General features: G+C 45.6%; 1 protein-coding gene across 1 annotated transcript; it reads left to right on the forward strand.

The window, feature by feature from the left end:
* LOC149363026 (techylectin-5A-like) lies at positions 1 to 27291 on the forward strand. Its single transcript, XM_089568416.1, has 5 exons — positions 1 to 135; positions 2033 to 2138; positions 5099 to 5266; positions 11847 to 11996; positions 27203 to 27291. Exons 1-5 carry the CDS (start codon positions 109 to 111, stop codon positions 27289 to 27291), a joined length of 540 nt encoding a protein of 179 aa, XP_089424542.1. The 5' UTR covers positions 1 to 108.
* The last annotated feature ends 219 nt before the right edge of the window (positions 27292 to 27510 follow it).

Consider the following 27510-nt stretch of genomic DNA (forward strand, 5'->3'; position numbering starts at 1 on the left):
TTTCCCCGACACTGCCATGATCTCCTGAGAGCCGGTCAGACCACTAGCGGTGTATACAACTTGTTCCATGAGGCAGCAGGACCTTCTGGTCAGAATGTGTACTGTGACATGGATACTGACGGTGGAGGCTGGACGGTGAGTGCCTTAAAGGACACAGTCACGCTATACCGCCTGCGAAAGCCTCCCCTCTCTGTATTTGCAGAATGTAGAGTACGAGAGTATGAGCGGCATAAATCCCGAACGATGTACAGAACAGTGCGTAGTGTTTTTGCACTTCAAAGTGCGGCGTGACAACAGGAAATCGATTGTACCGAGAAATCGCTGAACCATATATTGCTTCAGCCAGCCAGAGCATTCATTTCTTCGCATTCTAAACGGTTTAACTTCTGAGGAATCACGAGGGCCGGAATTCCTTTGAGCTTTTTACGCCGACTGTAAAAGAAAAATTGTAAATTGAAAATTGTGGAATTTTATGTCAGAAAGCGACCAATGGGATATAAGGGACACCGTAGTAGAGGGCTCCGCCAATAAACCGCCTGGGGTTCTTTCACGTCCTCTGACATCGCGCAGCACACAGGCAACTTTGTATATTGCCTCCCTGTAAATACGGGCATCGCGGCAGGAATCGTACTCACAACCTTTACGTCAGACCCCTAACGCAAACCACTGAGCCACCGCGGCGGGTTGACCTTGAAACAAGCAGCTGTGCCGCGTTTAAAAGATGCTGTACGTGTGCTAGATGAGCGCTGGGGTTTAAATAGAACATTGGAATATCTTATACAGTGCATCTAATACTTCGGCGACATGGAGTAGCGCGTGCAGTGTATCAGATATAACAGTGCTGTGCTTGAAGCCCAGTGCTAATCTAGCGCACCAGATCTGGTTCTTTCACGGTCAACTCGCCGCAGTGGTTCAGTAGCTTTGGTGGTAGGGGTCGGGCATAAAGACCGCGGGTTAGGTTCCGGCTGCAGTGCCTGTATTTGTGGAGTGGAAATACAAAGTTGTCCGTGTGCTACGCGATGTCAGAACGTGTGCAAGAACCCCAAGAGGTTTATTTCCGGAGCCCTCCACTACGGCATTCCTGACATTCGAAGGTTGGCTTCAGACATTAACTCCAAAATTTGAAATTTTGGAATGCAGCAGATGAACACAGCACTTCAAGCAGAGCGCTATCAAACCTGATGCACTGCATCTCATATGTCGCCAACATGAAGTAGTACGTGCACCAATAGTGCCTCCTGTGTCACCTAACTTTTGCAGATAGCTTTTTTTGTGCAAACAAATTGTGAAGATGCAATGTACAGGTGCAGTTAAAAGTAAATGGAAGGCTCGACAGCGTGGCAAACCATGTCGCAGCGCTTTCTAACGCCGGCTCTGGAAACTGCTTAGCTCGGTCGCTAGGAAGCCGCGCTCGCTATCAGCAGACCCTTGTATCGAGCGTACGCCCATCACTTTCGGCGGCTCGAACGGATGCTTGTTGCTTTTAAAATGTGACACCACGGATTTCACGGGCGCTGAAAGCGATTAGTTTGAAGAGCGATTTGCGCTGTTTGAAAATAGTCAGCAGGTGGCCCGTGCTCCTTGTGGCGGCGAGCGGACGCTGCTATCATCGGCGTGTTTTGATTGCTTAGTGATGATGACGCATTTAGCGGCAGGCAGCGCCCGTGAAATCCGTGGTGTCACATTTCAAAAGCAACACGCATCCGTTCGAGCCGCCGAAAGTGATGGCCGTACGCTCGAGACAAGGGTCTGCTGATAGCGCGCGCGGCTTCCTGGCGACCGAGCTAATCAGTTTCCAGAGCCGGCGTTTGAAAGCGCTGTGACATGGTTTGCCACGCTGTCGCGCCTTCCATTTACTTTTGACTGCACCTGTACTTTATACTCCTGTGTTCAGTGAAGCTCGGAAAGCGAGGCTGTGCGAATCGAACCTGTAAAAGAAGCGAATAGAACCGATGTAAAAGAAAGAAATCGGCTTCTATTTGAGTTCTATTCTTTTTTTCTTCCGGCGTTGATCTTGCACTTTGTTTCGCAGGTCGTCCAAAGGCGGGGGCAGTTCGGCAACAGCGTGCTTTACTTTAAGCGAAATTGGGAGGAGTACGCGCACGGCTTTGGTGACCCTTCTAAAGAATTCTGGATAGGTAAGCTACTTAGAAGGCAGTCTGGTATAAGGGAAGTTTTGAAAGCATCATGCAAAAATCAACATGCTAAAGCATCATACAGCACAATGCGGACACTATAACGCTAGGACTGACAGGCTGTACGGACATTTAAGTGAAGTGTAAAAGGATTTTCTTGCGGCGTCGTTCATATCGCCTCCAGTAAAAGCTTTCACAGAGCTTTGAATACGACGGTCTTTAACTACTATTCAATGGAGTTCAGGATTACTTTGACAAAGCTGGAATAATTTTGCTTGTACCTGATTCTAGCACAAGGACGAACTGTTTGTTGAATCGCGAGTCACATTTTCGCGCCATTGCTGACGCATAACTTACTAAAATGTTTACGCGATATGAGTTATTGCAGTAATTCACAGAAGAAACGTAATTGCAAATTATTATGGGATCTGCATTTCCTAAGACAAATCTGAAACTAATTCAAAATGTGAAATGTGAGAGCAGTGTACGACGATGACTACGGAGGTGGACACTCCCCTCTCAACAACCAACAATTACCATCAGGAATCTGGTCATCAGCAGGTGATAGAATAATCTTGATTTGCGCAACACGTTTACTAAAACGGCCTGGAAATGTAGTGGTGTGTAAGGTTTCATCATTTTACAAGCGCAGAAAATCGTTTTACAAGCCCAGAAAGTGTCTCTTGCGTCGGATGTCTACCGGAGACACTGTAACTGTCGTGGCAAAGTTTGATTGTGGCAACATGTACGATTTAGAGCCCTGGCTGCCGTTAAGTGAGCACAGTTCCTTGCGGAAGGAACGCATAGCGTACATCAATCAGTTTGCGGAGTACCTCGCATGGGCTTAGCTAGCGGCGTATAAACTTATTGTAAGCGCCTACGCCAGCGAGTATTTCTATGCGCCAACTAACACAGTTCGACCGCACGGCGGCGCCATTAGATTAGCTGGTCTTGTGGCAATATCAGGCATTCTGGCCTAGATCAAATTTGTTAGAATGTGGCAAGACCTATCTTCGAAGAAATTTCACAATTGAAGAGCGTAGCGTATTTCCTTTAATATAACGAGAAAATATAAATGTCATTTTTATACCGTCGCCTGTATAAGGCAGCATATTTTGCATGAACAATTATTATAGATAGAAATTGTGCAGAGCCTCACCGGCACAGAAGAGAGTACCGGCTATACACTTTTGGTGTACCTAAATGAAACAAGAGACTACTCGGGCCTGCGACGCGTCTACGAGATCGGCTTAGCGTGCCGATTTTTAACCATTCCCGTGCAAGCGGCAACCTGGATTAACGATGTTGCGGTGCACTTTGCTGAGTGTCAAATTGCGCAAGTTATTGTGTATGTGAGGCCACTAGGCTCTGCTTGCTTGGCAAGCTGATAGGACACTTTTGGCGTTTTAATTCGAAAACCTTTTATGGCTCATACTCGCAGTGTCCGTCCGTGCGCTGGAATCATGCCAATTGTGGCCTCTCCTCCGCGCAGCGCCTCCTCCTTAGCAACCGGTGCGCCGGTGGGGGGCGCAGCTGTGCATAGCAACCGTGACGTCACACAGTAGCGGTAGAACAAACGCGCGCGCGTCGGCGGTGGTAGCTATCCGCCGCTCCTCCGCCAGACGTCTCGTTGCAGTCGAGTGAGTGAGACACATGGCTCCGAAGCGGCCCAGTGATTTCCCGCCAAGCGGTTCGGGGAAGCGGCAGCGGACGCCGGATTCCCCTAACACCAAACGCCAGAAGAACAAGGAGCGAATGCGCTTGCGACTACTGAACTTGTCACCAGATGCGAAAGCAAGGAAGGCAGAACGGACGAGGCTTTCGCCAAGCACACTTTAGAATATCCTAAGTGTCTTCGTTAATTTTTTTTTCGAACAGCTTGCCAGTTAATTACGGGAGTCAAACCAAATATTTCTGCTAATAACATTTTCACGGTACTGCTATAAATATTTAGGCTTATTACTTGCGAAAATTGTGCAACAATAGACAACATAGGCACCCTGTGCATAATAGGATATGGTAACACCGGAGGATATGAAAAAAAATCCCTTCACCACGGCGAAGAACGAATACCTAAATGTTGTGTTCTTTTCGTATCTGTAACCAGTCCACCGTGCGCACTAACTGGCAACCAGAATACGTATTTTTTAATTTTCTTTTTCGCCGCTTGCCTTTAGCAGGTCCCAACTGCTCAAATGTTGGCAAAAACGAACATTATAGGTCGTTGTATCTGCTATTTGTCGTCCGCAGAGGCTTAGCGTTGTCAGCAGATGGAAATTAGATTGTAAAATTGAAAAGGTATGTAAACTATGCTACGACGCGCTCATCGTGTTCTTTATTGAACGTAATAAAGAGTGCGCGTAGGGTCTGCGCATCTCTCATTTTTTTGAAAGTCAATTCTAAGGAATGCGTCGCAAGAGGCTTTCTACGAGCTAGCACCAATGTTAGCATTGCTAACATTGACGATGAACTTAACGTATTCGTCTCGCCGACGCAAAATTCTAACACTGAGCGTTTCTCTGCATTTACGATTTTCTCTTCGCCATTCGGTACAGGACGCATAGTGCTTTTATTTCAGTTCACAGTATTTGCAAGTTTCACCTTTCGAGCCGCTTTCAAACTGCTTCCAGCATTTATCTACTTTATCCACTCTTTCATTCAATTTTTCTCTTGTAGTTACCTTGAGCTACTGTTTTCTTCACTGTACCGCTGTTAACGCGATAACGTTAAAGGTCCCTTTGCCCAAAAAATATGGCGTCGGTGATAGAGTGATTCCAGATGGCGGGGAATTCTTGGTGGGAGTCAATTGACCTGAGATTTGGGTAGACTGAGTACATAATTTGTTAGTGATGTGTCGGAAGCTCCAGAGCCGAAGCGATTCTTCGGAAGCAAATCTTTTATCCATTTATGACGCTAAGGTACACCTCCTTCGGGTGCTCACACTCGCTGACGCTACAACGCAGGTAACCGAGCCCTGCATGTACTCACCTCCGGCAGCGAAACTATGTCCCTCCGCGTGGTCTTGAGCAACACGACACAGGACAGCGCCACGGTCGATTATGCCAGTGTGCGGGTTGAGAGCGAAGATCAGCAGTTCAAGATCCGTATTGGCAAGTTCCTCGGACCAAGAGGTAAAGCTCTCATTTATCTGCTTGACTTCGGGGGGTTAGGATGAAAGTAAAAGTTGCGTGCTGCTGTAATGCTGGACATATGGGTTGCTTGGGAATGAAAGGCCTCGTCTGAGAAAATATTTTCCTCCACGTCCGCTGAACAACTTTGGAGGTATTAGACACTCTTTTAAAAATAACTTTTGCGTTTTAAAAAAAAATGCTGTTCACATATCAAAAAGAAAATTTAGAGCTAAAATTTGTTTACAGAACTAGAATGTGAAGTAGTTAGGAAGTAAAACGGGCAGTCGAGCTAACTAGTAAAATGTTTAACTACAAACACAGCGCCGTGACAAGAGACGAAGGAGGAGAAGCGCTACTAACGAGTGAAAGTTTATTGAAAAACACATGGATAATATGTACTCAGTATACAACCAGGAGCGCATGCGATTCCCTACCGAGATATAAAATGCGTTACTGAGGCGAATCCAGATACATAATTTCGCAGTCATGGATAATAAGAGGTACAAGCTGAAGGTTGCGCGGGCCTACTCGCCTACATCAACCCAGGATGCCCAGATCGTTGAAAGCTTTTATGAAGACGTGGAATCGGCAGTGGCCAAAGTAAAATCACAGTACACTGTACTGATGGGCGACTTCAATGCGAAGGCAAGAATGTAGGCAAGAAGAAGGCCGGAGACCATGCGGTAGGAGACTACGGCATAGGTTCTAGGAATAGCAGGCGAGAGTTGCTAGCAGAGTTCGCAGATAGAAATAATTTACGGATCATGAATGCCTTCTTCCGCAAATGAGCAAACAGGAAGTGGACGTGAAAGAGCCCCAGTGGTGGCACTAAAAACGAAATGGACTTCATACTGTGCGCTCACCCTAGCATCGTAGAGGGCGTGGAGGTCCTCGGAAAGGTCCGTTGTAGAGACCACAGAATAATGGTAAGGTCTCGTATTAGCTTAGACTTGAAGAGGGAACGGAGTAAGCTAGTAAAGCGGAAAGCTATTAACGAGACAGCGACAAGAGGGAAAGTAGAGGAATTCAGGATTTCGCTGCAGAACAGATTTTCCGGTTTAACTCAAGAAGACGTCTGTAATGTTGAAACAATGAACGATAATCTCGGAGCTATCGTTACGGAGTGTGCCGCAAAAGTAGGTGGTAAGATGGTTCGACAGGATACCGGCAAGCTATCTCAGGAGACTAAAGTTCTGATTAAGAAACACCAAAGCATGAGGATGTCTAACTCCACAAAAAAAAATAGAAGTAGCAGAGCTGTCGAAGTTAATAAATAAGCCCAAGGAAGCCGACATCAGGAAGTTCATCACGGAGAAAATCGAGCATGCTCTAAAGAACGGAGGTAACGTGAAAGCTGTGAAGAGAAAACTAGGCAGAAGTGAAAGCAAGATGTATACGCTAAGAGACAAAGAGGGCACTGTCATTAGCAATATGGATAAGATAGTTAAAGTAGCCGAAGAGTTTTACACAAATCTATACAGTAGCGAATGTAATCATCACGTTACTGAGAGAGGCAGTCGAGCACAGAAATAAGACATCCCGCCAGTAACGAAGGAGGCAGTAAAGAAGCTTTAGAAGCAATGCAAAGAGGGAAAGCAGCTGGTGAGGATCAGATAACAGCAGATTTGTTGAAGGACAGAGGAGAGATTGTGCTAGAAAAAACTAGCCACCCCGTATACGCAATTCCTTGAGACCTGGAGTGTGCCAGGAGCTTGGAAGAACGCTAACATTATTTTAATCCATAAGAAAGGAGACGCCAAGGACGTGAAAAATTACGTACCGATCAGCTGACTTTCCGCTGCCTACAAGGTATTCACTCAGGTAATCACTCATAGAATCAGGACAACTTTAGACTTCAATAAACCAAATGATCAGGCAGGCTTTCGTAAAGGATACTCGACAATAAACCATATTCACGTGTTAGCACTCCCACAACTTACACGCTGTCATGCCTGGAAAACCCCCCCGATTCGAATTTCATGCCTCTAACTTTCTCCTACGAGCGTCCCTTGACAAGCCACGATGCTGCGCCGTACGGCAGCCGAGTTCTAAGGAGAAGCATCTGCAAGCAACACGCCTGGACTTGTCGCAAGAGGCCAGACAGCGAGGCGCCATTTCCTCCTTTCCCGGACGCCACCGCGCGCGGCAAAATTTGAAGCGGTTGGCCCGCGCGGTCGCTGGTTGGTCCTTTCGGACTGCCGTCGAGTGCTGCCTTTTGATTGGCCAGTTCTGAGGGGCCGCCGTTCCTCGGGCTAGCCCCACCGCTGCAGCTTGGGAAGGGAGAGATGACCGAGAGGCGCGGACGATACGAGACGCGTCGACGAGGCCCTCCCCAACTCTGCAGATCCGCCGAACCTCCTACGTATCAATAATCCAGTTATCTCATTCTTGTATCCTTAAGTCTTAAAATAAACCTGTTTCTTTATTCGAAAGAATCCGGCCACTTCTTGCTAACACACGCTATCAATCAGATGATAGAGAAATGCGGAGAATATAACCAACATTTATATATAACCTTTATTGATTACGAGAAAGCATTTGACTCAGTGGAAACCTCAGCTGTTATGCAGGCATTGCGGAATTAGGGTATAGAAGAGTGTTATGTGAAAATATTGGAATATATATATATATATATTGTCCTGGAACCTGCTGCTGTAATTAAAAGAAGGCTCCCAGTCTTGGGTTCTTCCCGACGCCTATCTCCACGGCCCCTCTGGTCGTGACACTGGTGACAAGGCGCGTCGAGTCGTCCTCAGGAGTAGGGAGCATCGGCCGCACCTCCACCAGTGTCACGACCAGAGGGGCCGTGGAGATAGGCGTCGGGAAGAACCCAAGACTGGGAGCCTTCTTTTAATTACAGCAGCAGGTTCCAGGACACCGAACAGAACAAGCGCGCCTCGAGAGCCCACCGCCGCTTCGTCGTCGTCTTCGACTCAGCGCGGAGGCCGCGCGGCGCGTTAGGCGCGTGGCAATATATAACGATTGCACAGCTACCATAGTCCCCCATGAAGTCAGCAATAAGATTCCAATAAGGAAAGTTGTCAGGCAGGGAGACACGATCTCGCCAATGCTATTCACCGCCTGTTTACAGGAGGTATACCGGGGCCTGAAGTGGGAAGAGTTGGGGATAAGAGTTCATGGAGAATACCAAAGTAATTTGCAATTCGCTGACGACATTGCCTTGCTAAATGCCTCAGGACATGAACCATGTGGCCCCGGTCTCGTCCGGTGCGCCTCAAGGCTCCGTCTTAGCACACTTACTATTTTTACTTTACATTAATGAGCTGAAGGATAATATCACTCTAAAAATTCGCATGTATGCCGACGACTGTGTTCTGTATAACATCATTAAATCTGCCGAGGATCATTATCGTCTTAACGAATCGCTTAATACATTTTTTAAACGGTGTAATGACTGGCAAAAGAGCATTAATTTTCTCAAATTGGTAGTCATGACATTTTCTGGCAGCTCTTAGCCCTCTGTTTTCACGTATTCATCTAATAGCTTTTCACTAGTATGGTTGATGGAATATAAGTACTTAGGTCTTATTTTTACTTCTAACTTATCCTTGTCGAAGCATATCAAATTCATCTGCAGCAAAGCCACAATGAAACTATGATATTTAAGATGTACTTAAATGGCAGCTGACAGAGTGTAACGAAAAAATTCTGCAAAACAAGCGTTTTACGTGTCCTCATGAAATTTAGATAATTCAGTAATTCAAAGTCTTTAAACCTCCAAACTCAACAACCTCACACGAATTTTGATTATTTTTACATAGATGAAGAATGTTTAATTATTTCCATATTAAAAGGAATTTCAATTTCGTTAGTAAAGGAAATGTTCTTAAAATAGACATTAACATTTTTTTATTCCAGATGTTTGCCATTAGGCGTAATGGAAAAGGGAGAGAAAGTTGTAAGAAGGAGTGTCAACAAGCCTCACTTAAAGAGTGGCAAAAAATCTCGACAAAGTGGTCATCATGAGTCCACTTGCGATAGTCGCCTGCAACGTCCCATCGCAGGCCTACCTTCCTTAGGAAGCGTCGTCTCACGACGGCTGTAGCCGGGCAAGTCCACAGCAAGTGTTTTTCGTCACACTGGTCTGGCGCAGCACCACAATGGGGACACCTGTCAGTCGCTTCGAAACGTTGGTCACGCCCCCGATGACGCTCGGAAGGAGCCAGAGCCGCTCCTGCCCGAATCCGGCGCACAGATACCTCGCACTCCCGAGTGAGACTACGGGCGAGAGGTTATACGAACACGGAGGAAGTAGAGCGCGTGTTCGCTGACGCAAAGCCTGTTTCTGGGAAACATTGGACAGGAACGGAGGGGGGGGGGGGGGGGGAGAGGGGAAGGTGGCGAGATGTCTGATGTGTCAAGGTGTGTCATTTGATCCACATGAATAGTATGGACATCCTGGGCATGGCCGCGAATCCAGTGTATTCGCATAGGACAGGGGTATTTTCTGCAAAGTTGATGAATGGATTGTGTAACTTGGAATGTGCGCCGGACAGCCTTAAGCTGATTAACGGCGGCAAGGGAGTCTGTGTAAATGTGAACAATATCGAAAGTGGGTACGGGTGGAAGGGAAGCAATGGCGTTGTGTATCGCTTGAAGCTCCAAGGCAAGGAGGGAGCAAGTATACGAGCTATATGTAGCTCGGGAGTTAAGATGATGATGTTAGGGACTGTAAACTGCGGTAACTCGCTGCAATGTTGTGTGTGATGCATCGGTGTATATTATGAACCCTGAAGATAGATGTGCCGCTGATATCGGCGTCGAAGCAGAGGAGTGGTTGTCTGTGAGTTGACAGTATCACCATGAAATCGATGAACATGTTTCGTGCTGGGAGGGACGGATTTAAATCGGAAAATATAAACTTGCGGCATATTTAGGCGCATATTGAGTACTGAGGGGGTTTTCGCAAAAATATGGAAGCCATTATGTTGCATAGGACTGTTAAATGAGATTAATTATGCTTAAAGGGCAGAATCTGCCTTGTAAGGGAGACTCTTATTTTTGAAGTTGAGCATATGCGCCCTTCTGTGGTGCCGCTCCCTCCTCGCTCTTATTGAAATACACGCTGCAGGAGCTGGCAAGAAGGCGCGGTAATGGCTCTGTGGTGCTCCAAGCCAACGTTGTGGTCTCTCACTGCGCTTGCACTCAGTGAGAGTCCTGCTGAAGGGTCGGAAGTACAAGTCTTTATAATTTGTCATTCATATGTTTTTGCAAGGAGTACTCAAGGAGGCGTATCCACAAAATCATTCTAAAAAAAAGGGGGCAAGCGTCATTAGTCTCTAACTTTTTGAGCAACGAATTTTTTTGCACAGTACGAGAAGCTTTTATTTTCCCTTTAGCTCCTTTGCATCAAGGTAACCAAAAAAATTATGAAGTTATCGGGCGCATTTCCCAAAATTTAATAATCTGAATGTGTCCTATTTTGAGGCTGCCGCAGTCGTGTAGGCACGAACATGGCCCACCATTTTTTTCCCATGCATCAAAAATATTTCCGGTGCACAGATATTTTCGTGTGACAAAAATGACGCCTTGATTAACCTGAGCATAAGTGAAATATGTCAAAGAAATTAGAAAGTATGAAAAGCCTCTCGTTTGCTTCTCAAGCCTGGATGAGTGTATGGCGGGTTCCATTTGATTCAGAATGTCTCATGACTAGCTTGTACTTAGATAATCTTAATAAAACCTGCTTCCCTGCTTCAGTTCGTAATTCTATGGGTGAATGTTCGTCCACCCCTTGATCCCGTTTGCTTTCCTAATTCTACTACGTCTACTGATCCTGCATGACTGGAGCTTTTACTTCCGCCGACGACAACAGGACGTTTTCACATAGTGAAATAAAGATTAGCGGCAATTTAGCGGCTCGAAAGAAAAGGATGAAACAATTTTACGACCTCGCCTTTGTAAACTTCAAGTGCGGAGTACGCAAACCGTTAAGCCCTGACGTCCTTAAATGCAAAGAATTGCCCACTACATTTATTGTCAGCGCAAAGAATTCTGATAGGTTATTGTTTCCTGTAAAGATAAACACGTTCCGCAGAGATGGTTCAGTACTTATGGCGCTAGGCTGCTGCCTCAAAAGACCCAGGTTCGGTACCGGCCGCGGGCAGTCTAATTTCAATGGAGGAGGCGAAATTCTAGATGCCTGTGCGCTGTACGAAGTCAGTGCAGGTTAAAGAGCCCCAGCTAGTCAGGATTATCAGAAGCCCTCCATTGCGATGTTCCTCATAGCCTGAATTGCTTTGGGACTTTAAGCTCCCCCAAACAAGACTAAAGCTGAGGAGAAATGTGGGAAATATGAGGTCTCACAAGTAAGTAAATAAAGAATAAAAACGTCAAAAGATAAACGTGTCATGATGTCCTTGATCTGTGCTGCGCGCCACCTTCCTCGTCGTCTTAAACCACGTTTAATATCGTGAAAGTATGAAAAGAGAACCCCATATAAATAAAGGGGCATTTATGTACAAAATGAAATTTTGGTAATAATGACTTTCATGCATACAAGGCTTCGAAAATACCATTGATATAGCTTTTGATTTTTCGTTCCTTCATTCCGTTACAGGTTGGGACAGCTTAAGCTACAGCAATGGCATGATGTTTTCTACCTTCGACAAAGACAATGACGGCGACAAAGACATCGAATGTGCAGTCAAGTTCCGAGCTGGCTGGTGGTACAGGAAATGTTACGAGGCTAACTTGAATGGCTTGAACCTAAACGGACACTTCGAAGACAACCTATCCGGCATCGAGTGGGGCTATCGGGGGTGCTGGATGGGGTTATTCAATTACTCCTATCCGGCCGTGCTCATGGCTGTACGGCCCTCAAGAATTGTAAATGAATAGTGAGCCTAAATACGGCTTAATAAACTGAAACTGGTGTATTTAAGACCTTTACAACACGAGCCTGACGCACCTTCTTGCGACATTCAGAACCAACAATGAATACGCACTCTTACCCCAGAAATAGCTCGCCGTTTCCTGAAAGTATTGTAAAGTTCAACGCTTTTGCGTCAATAACCAGTGTTACTACCTACCTATTCTCCTCTGTTAACTAAAGACATGGCCATTTAAACCCAGTTTCTTATAAAATGAGAGACAATGGTACGCTTCGGGAATTGCAGCGAAACGGTTCCGGTCGTTTCCTGTATTGTTTTGTTTGGTGACTTTCGTGGCATTAGTTATTCATTAACAGATTTCACTGGTTACTACGTGCCTTGCCTTTTACTATATTTTCAGTCGCTGTGGTACCCCTACGTTCCTCTTTGAGGACTTCATCTTGCATGAATTCTTCGTTGAATAATAACTGGAAGTCAGTGAATAATATAGTGTATAATTATGACAAGGTGGCATCCACAGGACACAGCACACAAGGCTACGCAAATGTGCAACTCCTTCATGAAGCGAGCCAAGAGGCACCAAAACAAAGAATAGGGGGTGTCTTTCTTAATTTTAGCGTTGATCGACGGATAGTTAGTAGTGTAAACATCTATGAACTGAAACATACTCAATTAAAAAGTACAAGAAAAGACAAACACATGACAACGGTATGATTTGAACCCATCACTTCTGTATATCGCGTCAGTTTTAATGGACAAAAGTTGTTGAAACTGGCCAGACAAACTCAACTACCTGCACACCAGTAGCCTGGTGGCACTTTTAACAGGCGGTCGTTTGCTTGCCTTTCTATGTTGCAGTCACTCCCATTAGCAATGCTCTCACAGAAGCGCACAGCCACATTCAGAGCCCATGAAAGGCGTCAGCGTCTGTTCCCAGTGTGTGAAACTTGCTTCGTTGGACCACCATAATCTGTTTCACCGCGAGCACCAGTGCAAATTCGATGTTACAGAAAAATCTGCTGGAAGCTGAACAAACTTCAGTGCCCCACAAGCTTATTTGTAGTCTTCACATGCAGAAATTATAACGCGTTCCTATTTATTAGGCGCATAGCTCGAACGAACCCACTCCTTTGCAAAACTACGTAAAAGCTACAAACGGAGCAGTGGGAGTTCAGGAAATCTGGCAGCCATTGCAGAATATTTCAGGGATTCGTTGGACTACACTGCGCAAAAGGGGACCGCAGTGCTTTGGAAGACGCTGAGGAAGACATTAAATTCAGGTACTGCGTTTCAAATCAAAGAATGACCATGAAGTCTGTCCAGCAAACAGAGTGCCGTACCACGCTGCACACGCATACAAACGCAGCTCTTATTTTCAGCATATGGGAGCCAAAATCGACTGATCAATTAGTGATAGCGGTGCCGACTATAGCCCCTTGGAATGGATCCGTCCAGGCATAACAGAATGGACAGTACACTGGCTCGGATCTCGAACTGTGACTAACATTCTAACCTCATTTCCCCCACATCAACCTTGTGCTTTCGTCTTCAAAATAAAGCACTTTCCGTGAATCCAATCCATATTCAAAGGAACGAGCACACCAACTGGCCGAATGTCGGAAAAGTGAGCGTTCCTGTAGACCAAACCAATCACCCCAGCCCTGCTCTTAGCCCAATACGGCCGACTCGTAATGCAGGCTCTTTGCATGCCTGGGTTGCTCCCGTTACTCAAAAACTCGACGAAAAGGTAAAAGCAGCACCGAACAGTGAGTATTATGCTGCGGTAGCATCCCGCAGCGTACACCCGTAGCGCCGAGGAGTCCAGTGCAGTTTCTTGAGCCACCCTTGCCGTAAACCGAAAACATTCGCTGACATTTTAGTGAATACATAACAGCCATTGCTCACGTCCGCATACAGGTGTAAACAAATTTCCACTGCATATTAGCTGCAACACGTGAGTCTTGATCTGTAAGCACTTTAAGCGAGCAATTCCACGCCAGGTGCGCAGCTTCATTTTTGTTTTCGTACCAAAGAGAGCTATCCTGGGCTTCATTGCGCCGTAGAATGTGCAGTGCTCCCCTGCTGTCACGGCGTCGTATCTCGACAGAGACTAGTATGTGTCATCACATGGCTTACCGAATCTTTTCATAAATCTTCTATAATATCTAGAATGGTATCTAAAATCTCTAGATGAGGTTAACCGTGCGCGGAAAAACACCGGCCTCGGGTGATGGACTCTAGATGGAGAACTGACAAGTGTAGTGAAGAGAGCAGGTACCCTTTGGACGCTCGTCGCAACTCATCTGACGCTAGCGGCTTTGGCTAAGTACTCTACAACATGTGTACATAAAATAAAAAAAAAATATGGAAGTGCTGCTTTCGATTTGGCTTTTGCTTGATAAGGAATGCTGCGACAAAGCTTAGACTGAATTTCCAATTCTCTATGGGGAGTCTTGCATAGAGAGCTTGTTGCTCTTGAAGATTCATGTAATCTTCCTAGTGGCACCGTGGTAAACATCTTGCACATGAATGATGTCTCGCTCCGAACATTTGTATGTGAAAATCTTTTGCGTGGAATCTCGCTGTCGTGAAATGCGTTAAGTGGCGAGTGCGCGTTCTATATATTAAAAAAAATTAAATTGCTTATTACCCATTGTCTGATAACGTCGGCTGAAATAGCTCGCAAGGAGAAAAAAACTGAAATAAGTGCTTATTATTGCCTTCAACGTTCGAAATATTGTTCAAACGAATTACTCAGCACTCTGTCAAAGCGCAGATAGGGTATTGCTTGGAAGGTCTCTATGATTTAAGAAAGCTGTGCGCGCACTGGTTAGGTCAGTATTCATAAATACATAATAGCGATAGTGCACCGATCTGCTTTTCATTTAGCACCAAAGAATTTTTTAGAGATAATTGAATTTCATTGCTGAAAAAAATTGCCATGAAGCCGTAACTGTGCTCAGTGCGGCTTGATTTTGTTCCACACAAGCTAAGGATATACAGCAAAGGCCACTTTTTCGTCACAGCAGCATTACTCTCTACAAGCCATTACATTGGCTTTGAGCGCGCTAACAGCTCAAACTAGTCAGCAAATGCACAAGGAAGGGCGAAAGCGCTGGAAACATTGCTTGCGCTCTCGAAGGTTATACCGCCAGTGAAATTACATTATTATGAGGATCACTTGGCGCAATTGCAGAAAAAAAGGGAGAGAATGTCCGATACGAAAGACAAACAGCGCACATGCACAATCTCTTTTATTCAAGAGCATTCAATAGCAACATATTTCATATGGCAATTGGAATGTGACTGTAATTGTAGTTATTGAGCTATGTTTAGATGGCGTCACGGTTAAATCCAAAGACGCAGTTTTGCGCGCAATGACTGAGTACTGTTATAAACAAGCCTCGTCTTGTTTCGGCCTTCAGAATTCCTTGCATGGGGCCGCCAGCGTAGCTTTGAGTAGAATGCCCTGATAAAAAAATATCTTCAACTTTTACCCTACTTCAAAATATGAAAGCAGCCCGTATTACTCACTCCTGAAACGGTGCCACTTAGTCGTAATTTAAACGCTGACTGAACTGACCACAAAGCAGCTGGGCTTGCGACTGCCCTGAATAGACAAAATTAAGTGACATTTGTTTGATCATCAGCCTGACTAGGCGAATTGCGGGACAAAGGCCTCGCCCATATATCTCCAATTAACCCTGTCCTGTACCAGCTGTGGCCCCCCCTATCCCCGGCAAACTTCTTAATCTCATCCGGCCACCTAACTTTCTGTCAGCCCCTACAAAAACCCCTACAAAAACATCATCGCGATTGATGTCACGGAACGGAGCGCCCCGCAAAGTTTGGCCGGCGTTAACAAACTTGCCGACATCAGCGTGCGCTCCCATGTCCTCCTAGACAGCGCCACTACAGCAGGCGTCATTTTCAACGTCGACATTTCCATCGCTGACACCGATTTGCCTATTTTAATCAAGCCAGCGTCCAACAGCATATCAATATTGGAAGTTCAGGGCCTTGGAAGATCTCAGTGCATCAAGCTGACATTCAAGGGCGACTGCATGCCGTCGTTTGTGAAAGTTGGGCATTTTCGTCTCCCGGTTCGACCTTTCGTGCCGAAGCCACTATAATGCAGAGCGTGCATGAGAATCGGACACTTGAATGGCGTATGCAAGGACTCCATCATGTGCCCTAGATGCTCCGAGGCACATAGCGGCGACGTTTGCCGCGCGACTACACTGAAGTCTGCCAACTGCCGTGGCCCTCACCATTCCTCCTCGAAAGACTGCCCTCGCATAAATAACGATCGAGCTGTGTTGAAGCAAAAAGTGCGAGACCATTCCACACACAGAGAGGCCGCTACTAAGGTGAGACGACGTTGTTCGCGTCATCGAAGGACTTCTAATAAAGCAATTACTTCTGGTAAGGAGGCCTCTTGCTCTGCTGCATCTTGTCCTCCTCCTCTACCTGCCGTACCAAATCAACTGAGCCCGACAATTGATAACGCCAGACTTGTTGCTGGCGTTATCAATTGCCTCAGACCTGGCCATCGCTCCCGAAACCTTGCACGTCCACTGGGCCAGGAAAGTCAGTGACATCTCCAAGTTCTGCCCCTACCATTGAACCGGAGAAGGGTCAAGATCTCGGCCATGGCCAAAAGTGCAGGTTATAGCAATGCTGAAGTCTGTCTTGAGTGCCATCCGCGCTGTGCTGGCAGGCCAGCGCACGCCAGCAGTACAGAATGCGCTTCAAGTACTCGACGCTCTAACTACAGTTCTAGCGGCTCTACACTAGCAGGAACAATGGCTCTCCCAGAATTGACATTTGAAAAGAAGCTGAAGCAAGCCTCTATTTTTCAATGTAATGCTCGCGGGCTCAAGTCCCGAATTTAAGATTTGCGGCAATATGTTTACGTAACCAATTTTCCCATCCTTGTCATTTGTGAGCCGAATTTACCAAAGATATTGCGATTGTCAGGCTACGAGGCGTTTGCATCTCCCACGCACCGAGGGAACAGTAAAGGCATTATCTACATTCGGCGTGAACTTACATATGCGCTTCATCCAGTGGATACCCGAACCGCGCCGTAAGGCCTTAAGGAAAATGAAACGAAATGAAAATTGGTTTTAAGGAAAGGAAATTCCTGTCTCTCGTATCTTGGCGTACACCTGAAAGGATTGGATACCACAGTACATGTCTCTAAAGCAATCTTCTATGACAGCGCCGTATCACTACACGCGCGTATCCTCCGCCGCCTCCGTACAGGCAGTGTGTGGACCGAACGCCTCCACCGTTATCGTGGTGCTCCCAGTGCATCGTGCGCGAACTGCGACAGCCATGACGTCAAACCAAGCGTAACTGAACCTTTTCGCTTGTATATCCCGACTTGACCACTCCTAAGCGACTGCCAATTTTTCTCATCCATGATACACTGCATGATTTGCTCAAATGGCGATGAATTCCACTCGATACTGTACCATATAAGAGAATAAAACTGATGCGCACACACTGTTACTAATGCTAAGGTTTTGACCGTTTCAGTATCGAAAACTTTCCTGTGGGATCACTGTCACGCAATTTTATCAGTCCTTGAGGGGCTGCAATTGGGCTGACCAAAGCAAAATGAGCGCCACCATTTTTTAAACAAATGGCATGGCGGTACAGGTGCGGACAAAAATAAATGAAACAGGCTATTGCCTTCAAACATTTTTCACGCGTTGCCTAACTGAAATTGGTCTACATAGAACGTACATGGCGGTAAGGAAGCCCTTGCGGTATCTTATGCAGAAACATTGTTTCTTAATTTCCGGTAGGTAAGCTATCACTGCATTTGGAAGGCAGTCGGGTGCTCCGTGTACTTATGGTGACAACTGTACCTATTTTCCGTTTGGATAAACAAAAATTAGGGAACATTACAACTTTAGTGGCATTATAAAGGGCTAAACGCTAGGCGCATCCTTTTTAGTCAGTGTGCACGAGTTCTTCATTACAGCCTAGCTGCGGCACCATCAAAGTGCGCCTTTCACATTGTATTCTGGCGATAACCCATATATCCCGAAATTTCAGAAATCTCAAAAAAGAATTTTTCCTTATGTAATATACTCATTTCAGCTTGCAGCTGAGAATCAAACTTTTGTTGGAGGATATATTAACTCGGCACCAACTTTGGAGCTGTCGTACGATGTAGGATACAAGGCACATTTGTTACATGGAGTAAAGTTTGAAACAACTGACATCGACTTTAAAATAGCATTTCTCATCATGCATGGTGGTTATCTCATAATGGTACGCCTTAATTGTTTTTTTTTCTCAAAGAACCAATATAGTCAATGTGGTTGAATCTGAAAATGGCATCCAGAGAAGACTAGCGGTTCCTTCTGAACCCACACAAGGCACAAAACTGAAAGCACACGAAACAAACCATGTACGCGAAAAGTGTAGCAGCTACGAACCTACGCCATGTGGCCCACCAGGTTCGTTGCACGCTAAAGTTAAAAAACAGTTGAAGGAAAGCCAGCACTAACCTCTATGCTGTGTCCACAAATTTGAGCCGGTCCTCAATTCAGAAAGAGAGAAGTGAGTCATGCAGGTACATAAATAAAAAAAATATTCGAGCACGAACATCTACTCTGTTCTGACAACACACTGCAGGCCAGTAGTTCTATACCCACGGCGAGTTTGCCAGTGCTCTGCCTACCGCCAAAATCAACAAGCCCGCTAAGATCGCCTAATCAAAAGTAACGGCGGCCATTGCCCCTCGCTGTGAAGCGACTCCCCGCCATATTTGGTGCTGTGATTTCATGCTAGTTAGACTGTCTTTCAAGGGTATCTAAACTGGCGACCCGTCTCGGCTGCGGGAGGTGGTTGGTTCGAAACCCACCGCCGGGCACCCACCGGTAAAAATGGGTACAAGCGTCCCCCGGCCGGGCGCTCGGCTTTCGTTAGGGGTGTACGCCTTGTATGAATTGTGCGGCATGATATGCGGGAGTAATGTTGCAACAGGAATAACAACGCAGCGTTCGTATCGTCATGTTCTTATCTTCGTTCGTGTCTTTTCTACGATGTTTTTCCCCGATAACATTAAGAACAGCCGAAGCTTGCTTTTTGATTTAGTTTCGCTTTTTCTTCTGTTTCTTTGCAGGCTGGGATGGCATGACGTCCTCAAACTGAAATAGTTTCTCTGCCTTTGGCAAAGACCACGGGCTGGTTGACGGGAACTGTGCGAGTATTTTTCGAGGTGCCTGGTGGCACGGCTCCTCCTGTTCTCCCACGAATCTCAACGGCCTCAACCTGAAGGGTCACCACAAATGCTACGGCGAGGGAATTGAATGGTCCCCGAAGGATCATCACTATGACCTTGTATACTATTCAAATCCAAGCGTGCATATGATGATCCGGCCTTCAGTCTTTACTCCGAAGCCATGATTTTACCCTCAAGACAGTTGATGAGGCAGTGACAGTATTGCCGTTTTCTACTCACCGTCGCATTCCCTCTTCGTAAGATATAGAGGTCACAGTGACATGCGCCGAATGTATCTCTTGTTGAGGCGATGTGCCTTCTCTTCTTAGCCCTTAAATGCATTCAGATTGTGACAATTATCCTGTCTGCTATAGGTGCCCTTGTGTGAGAGTGCAGAAGGCACAACATGTCTTGGTCATTAGATTGCCACTTGCGTTGGTACTTTATTTTGCAATAAAATCTCTTCCTGTTAAGAATGTGGGAAGTATACTACATGCTGCCTTCTTGATATCCTCATAGCCTCCTCCTCCTCGAAACGGCAGCTCTACCGAGTGAGCAGAGTCGGTAGGCCTTGCGCGGCAGTTACCATGCCATTCTGATCACCTTCCAGGAAGACTCCACAACGGTGCCTCTTTCTCCTTCTTTCACTCTCTCCTTCTACCCTTCTCACAAGGCGCGGTTGAGGTGTCCACGGAGAAACGTGAAAGTTACTACATCATTTCCGTTCATCACTGGGAATTCTTATGATGAGTACACATGTTCTCCATTTTCATTCTATCAACCTACCTAAACAAAATAGATTCCTTATCCGCCTTTCTAGACGGCTATATATGCAGCGTTCGCTGTAAAAGGGCTTACACAAAGTACAAACTTAGAAAGACACACTACACGCAATTCACTCTGCTTGCTTTTTTCTAAATGCTAAAGTGTCGTTTCATGCGAAAACTTTTTCCTCAGACCATGACCTGAGAACGAATGTTTATTTACCGGTCGTATGAGAATACTTTGTAGTTATCTACATACAGTAATGTCCAGCGCGTCATTAAAAGATGGCAATACATCGCTAAAACTTACTTTTAATATTTTATTTTGAAAGGTCTCATGGTAAAGTGTAGATATGTCGGTGACCCAGTTTTTCTGTCTGCCTGGTCAGTGACCCAATATTCATGCTGTTATCATGCTTTATCCTGAGGAGAAGGTATTCTTACGAACATTACACTACACATGGCAAGGGTGCGGCATGCAGCACTTACTACCAGCTTTCGTCCACTCCAGCCTGAAAGTTTAGTTGAGAAGATGGTTTGGTTTTTTGAGGTTGAATATCCAAAGGAAACTTAGTTGGTTTAGTTGGTTTATTGGGGTTTAACGTCCCAAACCAACTTAGGCTGTGAGGGACTCCGTAGTGAAGGGCTCCGGAAATTTCGACCACCTGGGGTTCTTTAACGTGCACTGACTTAGTCTGTGAGGGACACCTTAGGGGAGGACTCCTGAAATTTTGGCTATCTGCGGTACACGGGTCTCTAAAATTTTGCCGATATCGAAATGCGACCACCGCGGCTGGGGTCGAATGCGATAACCACTGCGGCAAGAAGTCAAGAAGCGATCTTAGATTACTGCCATGAGAATGCACGGATGGGAGTGCCAGTTAAATAGCCAATACGGAATTCTTGTAATCACCGTTTGAAGCGGGCTGAGTCGTCTTCGTAGTAGCCGTTCAAGTTGAGCCCAATCAGGCTGGGCTTTTAAAAGCTGTAATACAGCCAGTAACCTCGAAACATCGCCGTTCATTTGCTGTCATCGCCAGTGCCACTGTTCTGTTCTAAGATGGAAAACATCAAACAATTGAAGTCCTTCCGACTGGACGTACCTGAAAGGCAAAAGAAAAAAAGCTCGGAAAAAAATGAACGACAAGAATATGTTCTTATGTTCAAAGTAGAACGTGATGCAAAAGCAAAGTATGGAAGAACACAACTGGCATAACTTTGCATCATATCTATTTTTCTGGTGTAAGGACGCAAAGTCAATGTTAACTACGGTATTTACTCGAGTATGTTGAGAGTTTTGTTTCCAAAAGTTGACCTGAAAAGTCCCCCCTCGTGTTTCATCCAGCCTTACCCGGGGACAAAAACACACTTTCGCATTTACTCACATACCGCGTCGCGCTGGTCATCTTTCAATTTCGGAAAACGAACGAAAAAGCAGTTATAATACGGAACAACTAAATAACAACAAATACTGAAGAACTGAAGCAATCATCACAGCACATCACACTTCAGAGCAGCGACAGAGGAATGAGGATCTCCTCTCTGGAGACGGCGAACTTGCGTTACTAGCCAGGGGTCGATGCATCGTAGCGAGGAAATTCGATGGAATATGCAAGACGGAGGCATAGAGCTTCAGATTTTGAAAGTTCTCCAGACTCCCTCATCGTTCGCAGCGCTGTCGATGTGACACGCTAACTGCTATAATCCGCTTTGGACGCACGGAAAAACTTTGTTTGTTATTGCACGCAAAAAGAGGCGTTCTCACTGCTTCCCTCGGTATCAGTATCTAACGCAGTTTTCGCTCACATCGAGCTCGCGGAATTTTCAGGCGGTTCCGCACAATACGACGACTCATTCAAATGTCGCCGGGAACGGCCACCGACGTTCGTGAGGCATGACCAGCCGCTCGGATCAGCGACTGGGAGAAGTTTCGTTTTAGCGCGAAGGCGCCACTTCACTGGCGAAAGCTGGAAAACTCGGGCTGTTCGTGAAGCCTCAACTTTTGATGGAGCGCCAGCGACGGAGGCCTTGGGCAGCTGCTTGGTCAGCGCGCGGAACAGGCACCACCATCACTCCCCGCGCGCAGCGGCCGATGGAGGCTGACGACAAGATCTTGCATGCCGTTGTCCTTGAGGCGATGTTGGCTCAAGTCTTTCCGCATGTCTGACTAGGTTTAACGGTTAGAACGCTACCATTTTTTAGGACGAGGCGGCTAAAGCGCATGGTTGACGCAGATACGGAGATAAGCCGTTGTTTATTCATTTATTTATTTATTTACAATTCTACCAGTCTCAGTAAGAGACCGTAGCAGGTGGGCAATCAGTACTATATAGAATTCAATACAATAGAGATAAATTACAAGCAGATGAACAAAAATGAGAACTCTTGCATAAGTGTACCATAACTACTAGTAGGCAGGTTACCAAAGAATACCTTGAAGATTCAGAACTGCAACAAAAAGAAAACAAGTACAGCAACAGTCGTTCATGCCAGCAAACATGCTAGTATTTGAAGTATTTTACAATAGGAATTAGAAGAAAGCGAAAAAGAAGGTAAGGGGTGGCAATAGGCATGCAATCATCTTTAAAAATAACATGTCAAGAAATGTCAATAAGAAACTGTTGGGCAGTCATCTGGCAAAATGTAGGACTATTGGTACTTTACTGATTCTCGTTACATTCTACTAACCTTGATGTGAAGGAAGATAGTGAGTCCGACATGGTAATCGATGGATCGAGCTGATTCCCTTCGCTGATGGCTTTTAATCTTGATAAAGACGGGTCATATAGCGTCAGAAAACAGAAGCAGAACATATCTCGAGTCAGAACTAGCACTTATAACGAGCCTGGCTCTTCGAAGTCGGTTAGAGGTTTGAAAAGGGGGCAAAGGACAGCGCTTAATTAGCAATGTTAATAATGTTTTGTGGATAGTATTGTTGGGAAACACCGTGGTTGCAGCGGAGTGCCAAAACTAGGTGTGCAACACATCACACTTCTAGGACCAAACTGCCGGTGCCCGACTTACGTCCAGGGCTGGCAGTGCTCGTCTTTTTTATTTTCTGCATAAATGCGCATTTGGCACCACAGCACCAGCGGTGAGCGCCGAACTGAGCGTCACTGCATTACAGCGCCGGTGGACGGTGCAGGCACTGCAAATATGTTACGAACAATAATTCCTCTAGAGTTACAAAATATGAGTCTATGATTGTTGAGAAAACACCGCCGAGAAATCACCCTTTCATCTGAGAAAGTACTACTTTCATGTAGTGACGACTGTGCTCAGAAAGTGAGAAAGTACTACTTTCATGTAGTGACGACTGTGACGACTGTGCTCACCGCACAGTCGTCACTTATCTAATCCTCGCCATACCTCCCCTCGACAGAATATTTCTTTTTCGGTTATCTATACTAATATACGCAGTCTGCTTTCAAAGTGCGATAGTGTATCCAGCCTTGTATCTTCAACAGGCTCTAACCTGCTTGTGCTGACAGAGACTTGGCTGACCGATAATGTGGGCGACACTGAAGTTCTGTGCAACTTGCCTAATTTTAACCTTTTCCGTGCCGATCGCAAAGGCCCCCGAGGAGGAGGCGTCCTTATCGCTACCAGCAATCATCTACAGTGTTCCCACATTAACATCCAATCTGACCTCGAAATATTATGGCTGCTTTGTCGCGCCACGCCAGTGTCTATACTAATTGGTGTTTGCTATAGGCCCCCCCACAATAACCCCGAATTCCCTCGAAAGCTGCACAACATTCTGAACCAACTTACAACAAAACACCCTAATGCACACGTGCTCCTTTTTGGAGATTTTAGCTATCCTGACATAGATTGGAATAACCCTTATCAGCCTATTTTTAGACAGCATGAATCACAGGAGTTTGTGGATGTGTGCTTAAATTTTAATCTTACTCAATTAGTAACCCAGCCTACAGGCATCGCCGGCGACACCGCAAACATTCTTGACCTTATACTATCTAGCCACCCCGAATGCCTCAACTCCATTACTTATCTCCGGGAAATTAGTGATCATAAAGTCATCCATGCGTCTTTTACCTTCACTCCAACAATAAAAGAAACTTCCAAAAAAACAATCACCCTTTATAACAAAGGTAACTATGAGGCTATAAACCGGGCGTTGGAAGCTTATTTCCCATCTTTTCAGCACTTTTTCCCGGAACAAACCATCCACGAAAATTGGTCGATGTTTATTCATAAAATCAACGAACTCACTAACAAATATGTTCCCAAATGCAGCTTCCGCGCAACCAAACAGAAACCATGGTTTACCAAGGCTCTAGGAAGACTAGAAAACAAAAAGAAACGCTTGTTCCGCAGTGCTAAACAGACTGGAAATGACTACGCATGGGAAAAATATTACGCTGCCGAAAAGACATACCTGGTCACAGTAAAAAACGCTAAACGCTCATTTTATCATACTGACCTACCCAACATACTTAAAGATAACCCGACTAAATTCTGGCAGCTTTTAAATCCGCAATCTATACGCACTATTACCTTAACTGATGATTCCGGGTGTGCTTTTTCCGATGTCGAGTGTGCTAACATATTTAATTCTGCTTTCGCATCTGTATTCACTCACGAACAGGAACCGCCCCCCCCCCCCCCCCCCCCTCAAGACAGCAAATGACCAAAGAAGTTTAATGCCAGCCGTTACTTTCTCTGAGGCCGGCATATCATGTCTCATAGATAAACTAAAACTGTCATCATCTGCCGGCTTTGACGAAATCAACACTAAGGTACTAAAAAACGTTAACCATACTTCTGCCAAATTTTTATGCCTGCTGTTCTCACAGTCTCTTTCTACAGGTGTCATACCCCATGACTGGAAAGTGGGGAAGGTCGTTCCGGTCCACAAGTCTGGTAACAAAGATTCACCACTTAATTACCGACCCATATCACTCACCAGCATACCATGTAAACTCATGGAACACGTCATTTATTCTTTAACAATGCACTTTCTGGACTCAAATAATTTTTTTCACTCATCGCAGCACGGATTTCGCAAAGGATACTCATGTGAAAGTCAACTAGCACTTTTCGTTCATGACTTGCATGCCAACCTTGATGCTAACCTCCAAACTGACGCAATGTTTCTCGACTTCGCTAAAGCATTTGACAAGGTACCTCATAACCACTTATTTCTAAAACTCTCTCGCCTAAACTTGCATCCCGACATACTAGGATGGATAAAAGAATTCTTAACTCACCGCTTCCAATCAGTCGTTGTCAATAACCAAATGTCTGACCTCCTACCAGTCTCCTCAGGCGTGCCCCAAGGATCCGTCCTTGGGCCACTCTTGTTTCTAATTTATATTAACGACCTACCTGAGAAATTAGATTGCCATATTCGGATGTTTGCTGATGATTGTGTTATTTACAGAACAGTCACTAACACCTTCGACCAACAATCCCTTCAAAATAATTTAATTCATGTGCAAGACTGGTGCAGTGAATGGCTAATGACACTTAACACAAGTAAATGCAAATATATGTCGTTCCATCGTCGCCGTTACCCTCTTCTGTTCCAATACAGCATATCAAACGTTCCTCTCGATCTTGTCCAATCATAAAAATACCTTGGTGTTCATATTTGTCATGATCTTACATGGAATACGCATATTTCAAACATCATATCATCCGCCAACAGAACACTAGGATTCTTAAAGCGACACCTACGCTCTGCACCTCAGCATGTCAAGCTCCTCGCATACAAATCATTAGTCAGATCAAAATTAGAATACGCATCTCCCATCTGGTCTCCAAAGCAAGCATATCTCTGTAATTCAATTGAAGCAGTTCAAAACCGAGCAACTAGATTCATTCATTCATCGTATTCTTTTGATATCAGCATATCATCCCTCAAATCACAGTCCAGCCTACCTACCCTTGCTCATCGCCGCTACATTGCTAGTTTATGTTTGTTTCACAAGTCTTTTTTTACTCTGAGCTACGACAGGAACCCTACATCTGCGCACCACCACCACGCATCTCCCTCCGCACCGGCCATCAGCAGCAAGTGTCACGACCTCGCGCCCGCACCACTACATTTTCTTCATCATTATTCCCCCGGACCGCGAACGACTGGAACGGCCTTCCCCGGGAACTTGCTGCTATCACATGCCAATCATTGTTCATCGAAGAAATCACGCGTGTACTTGCTCAGTGATAATCTTATATTTGTATAACTTTCAACTTATCTGTTAGTCATTCTGTTTTTCATTTCTGTGTGCCCCACCCCTTATGTAATACCCTCTAATGAGGGTCTTTAAGGTATTAAAGTGAAGTGAAGTGAAGTAAAGGTGGGACAACATGAGTACATCTCACCTTCTGCCTGTACTCTTCTGTGCTCCATTGCGCCGTGTCGACATCGAAGCAAGCGCAAGTGACGAGTCACGAAGAATGAAACGAAGTACTTTGGACATCCCTTAACAAAGTTTAGAGATTGTTTGACTGCCCATAGGCTTTTGTCCATAAAGTACATAGACTTTATGGAGAACTCTATTTGTTCTCGCAACAGGAGACTTTTTTTGTCCATATAGCAGACGCCGAATTAACCGCTCTGTTAAAGGTCCTCCTATCTTTATATCGCTGGTCTGTCGGTAAACATTGGTGCAACACATAGCCTTCCTTACAATGTTTTAGGTTATGTATATTAGTGGTGTGTACTGTGATAACGTCACGAATATTTTTTTAAATTGAAGTGTTCATTTACGCCGCCATTTTGTGGACATGCCGTTCCTACGTCTCTACGAGAATGTTTAAATTGTTGTGTAACATTACTCGCGATATTTTGTACATTGCTTTCTATGGCACGAAACCTGTAAAAAATATCGCGTTACGCACCTTTAGTGTAATTTCCCTTCAGGACAGTTAAGGTAAACAAATCGGCTCAGCTGGTATAGATGGGATCTCTTGGTGTTTTGTTTTCTCTTGTAGAATAGGAAGCCGTAAGTTCCGAGAGCCCCTCGAAATTCTCCACCTTCGAGAGCGAGCACGACACCTGGTGGTACAGCGACTGTTGCGATACAAAACATGACCGGCTTAAGCATGAACGGGCATCACCTAACTAACGGCGACGTCATCGAATGGGCGGTGCCTCGGAACAATGAACTCGGTGCACACTATTCCTACCTGTGAGTCCGCATGATGATCCTGCTGTCGGGGCTCGGCAACAATCGGCACTCTCGCTGAAGACTGACGCTTCGGAGGGGGGCGGGGGGGGGGGGGGGCGGGGAGTGGGGATGTTGGGCTCCTGAGATGCGCCATCTGAGGCATCGGCGCGTTTGGTTCGAAATGTCTACGAAGCAGCAAATATGAAGTCGATAGGGAACTGCTGCATAGGCCATCTCATGGTAC

Source organism: Amblyomma mixtum, chromosome 2 (genome assembly GCF_055824585.1).
Source record: "Amblyomma mixtum isolate Tamu chromosome 2, ASM5582458v1, whole genome shotgun sequence".
NCBI lineage: Eukaryota > Metazoa > Arthropoda > Arachnida > Ixodida > Ixodidae > Amblyomma > Amblyomma mixtum.